The sequence below is a fragment of the Astatotilapia calliptera genome, chromosome 3 (assembly GCF_900246225.1).
Source record: "Astatotilapia calliptera chromosome 3, fAstCal1.2, whole genome shotgun sequence".
Taxonomy (NCBI): domain Eukaryota; kingdom Metazoa; phylum Chordata; class Actinopteri; order Cichliformes; family Cichlidae; genus Astatotilapia; species Astatotilapia calliptera.
Window position 1 is genome coordinate 16595505 of NC_039304.1, and position 6210 is coordinate 16601714.

Sequence of the window (6210 nt, forward strand, 5' to 3'; positions counted from 1 at the left end):
AAACTTACATTTAACTACTGATTTTATCTATTGTTCTGATTTTATCTGTTTTGATTTTATATACTGTTTTGTTTGTTTGTTAATTAGTTTGTTTGTTTGCTTGTTTTAATCTATTTTAAATCATGCTTTTTATTTGTTTTTGTTTCTAATGTCTCTGTAAAGCACTTTGAATCACCTTGTTGTTGAATTGTGCTATACAAATAAACTTGCCTTGCCTATCCATTTAACATCAAATTTAACTGTTAAACTAAAAGGGCTGTGACACTGCTGAGCTAGAGGTGTGTTTGTGTATGTGTCCCCTCCCCTCCCTTAGTTGGAGTTAAATTCTGGGTTTCAGCCCTTTTTTTCCCCATTTTCTCTTCAAAGCTCAGAGAACCAGAGAAGAGGTAAGAGAAACTTTTTATACTGATGAGCTAAATACAGCAATCTATGTGAATCGATTTTACTATTTCAGTATAACCTGTAGTAATGAAACAGTTTATGCATGAGATGCTGGAACTAAAGGAAATGTTAAAGCCTTCCAGACCCACATGCACAAAAAAAGACAAAATTTGGAAGAAAAAAATATAAATCATGTAATTCGTGGCATATTGAACTGTTTTGTACTGCACACAAATTATTTGTACATGTCACTCCAGGTATTTGTAATGATTTGCATGAAATAGAAAACATCTTGTTACACGTGTAATAATGGCTCTCATAATGGCCACACTGTAGACAATAATGCTTTAAACCAGTCTGTTATCTCTATTGTATTCTAGCGCCAGTTTGTAACTGCTATAAAGTTTCACTCTGTGTCTCCATTCCTGGCTTGTTTCCTCCAGTTATGGCTGTCCGCCAGCAGCCCACCCAGGGGATGTTATCCCCCCGCTCTGGAGCATGGAGCACCGAGCTCTTAGATTGCACCTCTGATATGAAAACCTGTAAGTCTTCCCAGCAAACCAAAGCAAACAAACAGCAGTAATTTATGAATCTACCATGTCCTCAGGCTTTGTTTCAGACAATTCAAGAATGTTGACAAAATATCTAAATTTATCTAAATTATAAAACTGTCCACTTATACATACAGAAGATTAAGTTTCCCTGTTGCTATGGGAATTTAAAAGCATAGGCAGCACAGCTGTGGAGCGGTTACCACTGTTGTCTCATAGCGAGTAGTTTTTGGCCTCTGATGGCCTCGTTTCGTGACTGCATGGGTTTCTGAAAAGGAGTCTGGCTGCCTGAGGACCAACAGAATGATTTCCAGGCATTGCATTACATTAAATTGGCCTTTTAGAATTGCAACACAGCAGCTACACTGCAGCATTTAGGCCACAAAAACACGACTATCAGAGTGCAATTTGGCAAAGTCTTACTGATGATAAGTTAATCGAGCACATCTGACTAACAACACCTGGCTGCTTCTCACCCTATTGAAGGTTTTCACAGGAATGTGTACCTCGTCTTGGTACACCGCTCAGAGCACCAGTCAGATTTTCATATGAGAGCAAGAAATGTAATAATGTGCATGAAACACTTTGCATTAACACTGCATCAAACTCAACGAGGTCCAAACTACAACTTTTTTATTTTCATTGGTGGCATCAGAAAACTAAAATTCCTGGAAAAACAAAAATAAAGAAGCCAAAGAAAGTTCTAAAACAAATGACCTCTTTAGAAAACAATCCTTGCTCACGCTGACATTTGATATATAGTGATTATAAACTACAGTAAACACTGATACTCTAATGCTGTATTTCTGCACATTTTCCTCCCTCAAGGTTGCTACGGCCTTTGGTGTTTCCCCTGTATGCAGTGTCAGACAGCCAGTAAGCATGGATGGTGCTGCGCAATGCCACTGCTGGATGTTTGTGGTGTGGTGTCCTGCTTACTCCGACAGTCCATCAGAGAGCGCCACAACATCGAAGTAAGGCTGGGTTTGAGATGGAGCGGGACTATGCACTGCATAAAAGAGATGTATTTGGCCACTCTGCATTTTAAAGCTTTTCTTTTGAGCATTATAGCCAGAAATAACCATATTTGAAGGGTGACCAAGAGGGTGGAGTTAAAAATCACATTAGTCAGTTGCATCCACACACACCCCAAAAAATCCCCAAATTTCTATTACTTACTACTGAAGACTGCCTTATTCACCTTTTGGTTGTAAAATGTAATGCCCAGCATCATGGAGCTCTTAGCAGAGCTCAAAGAAGAAATATCTAGTTCACAGTGAATGTGAGAGTGAATGAATAGTGGCATTGTGGCATTGTAAAGCGCTTTGGGTGCCTTGAAAAGCACTATATAAATCCAATCCATTATTATTATTCACAGAGCAGATACTCCAAACTAATTAAAAATCTGTCTGAACAGCTCTCTCTTTTTCCTCTTCTCCATCCTGTAGGGCTCTGCCACTGATGATGTCATCAATGTACTTTGCTGTTATTCGTGTGCCTGGTGCCAGATGTATCGTGAGGTGGTGATCAGGGAACGCCACTAGCCCTCAAACTTGATGCTGATCACGGTGCACATTACCTGTGGATTAAGCTCATGGTTCAGGGCCCATGTCATGATTTTCAGATAAAACCTATATGTAGTAATGTAGTAATAATAAAAGCTATAAGAATATGTAAGCTCATTTTAAAATAGCGTTATAGAGGTTTTAATCTGACCAAAAAAATCTTTCTATTTCATGTAACAGGATTCCTGTTGTTGTAATCTTTTGAGTAAAAAGAAAACTATTCTTATTCACTCATTAGGATTCATTGTCTTAAATAAATAAGATGTATTCAGAACTGATACAATTTAGTTATTTACTGGCACAAAACAATATCACAACAAATCACCCAGCACCATCGTGTGAAGGGTGGGGTGCCTCAGGGACACGTAGCAGGCACACTGCACATTTCTGTAACTTTTCAAACACACCTACAAATTAAAGTGAAAGGATTGTGTGTGATGGCGTAACCCACAAACATTATTTTGCTTAACACAGAAGAAACAAACGACAGACAGACTCAGGTTTGAGGGGATTGAGGAGCTGTTAACACGCCTCTTTATCAATGAGGAGTGTTCAGCATATCTTCATCCTACAGATGTGGGTGAGAGAGATACTGTATGTGAGGATTGGACACAGTTTAAACTATAATTGGATTACAGTACATCTATTTGAGCAAAAAGATCCTTAATAATCTTCAAGTGTTTTGAGAGAAAACCAAATGACAGCACCTCCTCCACTTGATGGGAAACTTTGGATAATCACAGGTCTTATTATTTTGTTCAGATGTAATTTCATGTGAAGCAGAGCCAGAAAAAAATGCAAGTTGAAATTTGTGTATTACACCTATTTAACACCCGCTTTCGATTTTCAGTGGCAAGAGGAGAAAAAGAAAGAAAAAGAAAAGAAAACATACCTCCATAAGTTTTAGATTCTGAAAAACGAAATCTAAATGTCAGCAGGGCATGTGAAGAAAGACAATACGTTTCTACAGAAGTGAGGTTGGCATGCCTCAACAAGTGAGTATCTCACATTTCCTGTAATCTGTGTCCCGTATCCCACGAATACGGGTCCAGTGTTCCTTTCATGGAGAATCTTCTGCTTCAATGCTGCAATGAACGTGTCAGCGAGCACTCAGCTCTCATCACATGACAACAAAGTGCCAGAATCCACAGCTCAGCACACGAGTCCTGGTGTATGAAGACTATCTGAAGTTCTGCTGTGTGTAGATCTTCTGTAGATCACTTCAAATCATTAACTGATCTTAATTATATACTGCTGGGTAGCTTAAACTATAATAAGAAAATATTAGTAACTTTATATTTATAAATAATGAAATCCTAGTAGTGGGAATAATGTGGTTAAAAAACACGTGCCTGTGAGGCAAAACCAATTAATAACGGTGCTGTTATATACTGGCAACAAATTTTTAACCTGGAAGCAATAGAATGGTAACCCTAATGGAAATTGGGGTTTAATTAAAATTATCTTAAATGTTTACTGCCAGGTATAATAGAATAAGGGGTTAACAATTAAGTAATAAGTATCATGTAACTCTGAGGTGTTTTAGAGGAAAGGACAAACACACAATTGAAAGGTACAAATGTGTTGTGCATGAAACGAATTCAAACGTGCTGCAGATGTGTGTCACAAGTCGATCCGGCTGTAGGCTGTGGCACTTGGCCAGAGGTGGCGCTGGTTGATTCGAGTCCATGTTAGTGCACAAAGTAAACTGCACACTTTAGTTGTGAAGCAAAAACGCTGAAATCGGAGTAATAAAACGTACGAGGGGAACGACTAGAGTCTCCCGATCGTTTACTCTTGCTGTCCTGTGAACAACACCGGCGTGGTGTTAATTGTTTGCTTTTTTTTTTGTGATCGCGTCGCGCATGACAATATCACCAGGTAAACTCGCGACATTTTTAAATATTTTGTTGTTCAAAAGCATCAAGACTGACGGAGTGTGTTTGAGATAACCTCACAAGTGTCACAGATGACACATTTGGCGTTTTTTTGCTGGTTTGTCGGTAGCAGCTCCTGAAACGCAAGTCTGCCACACATCTGTTCCACCAAATCCAGTTAATCTGGAACACCGGTCCTCGCAGCGCGGGCTTGCCGCTGCTAAAACTAAACCGAGCTCTCTGAAAGGCACAGCCAATCATATTGGCCATATTTGTCACATGACGTAGGACTCCAGTAGAGAACGTAATTTAACGCTCTGTGCACCGCTAGGTGAATGAGACGTTGACAGATCGTTTTTTTTTTCTTGCTATCGGTTTTGTTTTCCTTAACTGGAAGAGATTAAATTATTGGTGGGGACAATTCAATAATCGCTGGATATTGGTGGGGACGTGTCCCTTCCGTCCATGCCAAATACGCCCTTGGATCACGAGGATGGCTTTTAGAAAACTCTATAGCACTGCAAATAACTTTTCAAAAACCTTTGTTTGTTAGTTACTTTTTGGAATAATGAGCCTTTTATTTTGGTGCACTTCCTGCTGATTATGGATGTTGTACAGGGATCCAAGTGTTTGTTTGCTAACTGACTTTCTCTTGAAGCAAAGTTACCTACAATTTTACCCTGCAACTTAAAACTTTGTGTTTTAAAAATCTGAAATGGGAACAAGGTGCTGTGTGTTTTGATTCTATCTGGGGGTGTATTATGAAGTAGTTCAAGTAGTTCCAGTACAAATTATTTTTAGTGTGCACTATGGATTTTTGACTGTACTATGATAGTGCATATAGAAATAAAATATAATGCTGTAGTAAGTATATCTGGATTAAACATAATAGCACAAAGAATATAAAAACGGTAAAAAGAGGGCAGATTTATCATCCTGTCCATTAAACATAAATTATTGAAGAGCTCCTTTATTCAGCCTAGCACTGCCCTCTACAGGAAAACCGAAGCTTGTGTCAATTGTGATACAATTTTGCTGTTAACACTCCGAGGTGATAAACACCACAGAGGCTCAAATTTCTTACTTATTAACTGGCCATCTAGAAATTATGAGAAAGTTTCATAGTGTGCTGAAATTTCAAGATACTAACCTGAAATTTTGATTTACGCACCGGATGGGTACACTTATTAAATATTATAGAGCTCACTAAAAATTAAATACAGGCTATTACTTTTGCATCGTTTATTGCATTGATGGAGGCAGTGATGTATGCAGCTGGGTAATGGCACAGCTAGCAACCGGGTGACTTTATTCACCCGCTTTGGACGTTATCAGTCGATACATTGGCCTTTATTAGCAGACGTCAGTACCATAGAAATGGGCCAGCATGGCCCATCTCCACCTGCTAGTTTGTTCAGAAGGTGGTTATCATCCATCCAGATGGAGGTTCATTAGGAGCGTGGGAAGACTCCAGAAGCCACTCTGGCTGGAATCAGTTGATTACAGCAGTGTTACCATTTGAACGGACAGCATTTATAGAATAACTATTAAAAGTCAGCGAGTGTCAATAATGTTAATGTGGTTATGTTAGTAATACAACGAGTGATAATATAACAGCTTTAAGATGCATTTGTAGATATTATTACGTGTTTTACCGTCTTTATGGTGCTAAGAGAGTGATATTATACCCCTTTCGTCAAACGCAGTGATTTATGACCCCCTTAATTGATTTATGACCCCTAATTAAATTATCCCCTAATTAAATTAGCTCCGGAAGTCCGGAAGTAGGAAGTAATTAAATTATCCCCTAATTAAATTAGCCCCTAATTAAATTAG

At 38.7% G+C, this 6210-nt stretch overlaps 1 protein-coding gene across 1 annotated transcript; it reads left to right on the forward strand.

Annotated features, from left to right (window-relative positions):
- Positions 1 to 333: 333 nt before the first annotated feature.
- Positions 334 to 2775, forward strand: LOC113012420 (placenta-specific gene 8 protein-like). Its single transcript, XM_026152633.1, has 4 exons — positions 334 to 386; positions 825 to 923; positions 1761 to 1906; positions 2381 to 2775. The coding sequence occupies exons 2-4, from the start codon at positions 827 to 829 to the stop codon at positions 2474 to 2476; spliced, it is 339 nt and encodes a 112-aa protein (XP_026008418.1). The 5' UTR covers positions 334 to 386; positions 825 to 826; the 3' UTR covers positions 2477 to 2775.
- The last annotated feature ends 3435 nt before the right edge of the window (positions 2776 to 6210 follow it).

Bases quoted from the DNA above. Each gene is read 5' to 3' on its own strand.
- LOC113012420 (XM_026152633.1), top strand. From the start codon at position 827: ATGGCTGTCCGCCAGCAGCCCACCCAGGGGATGTTATCCCCCCGCTCT. The intron at 924-1,760 runs GTAAGTCTTCCC...TCCTCCCTCAAG, and splicing joins CACCTCTGATATGAAAACCT to GTTGCTACGGCCTTTGGTGT. The intron at 1,907-2,380 runs GTAAGGCTGGGT...TCCATCCTGTAG, and splicing joins GAGAGCGCCACAACATCGAA to GGCTCTGCCACTGATGATGT.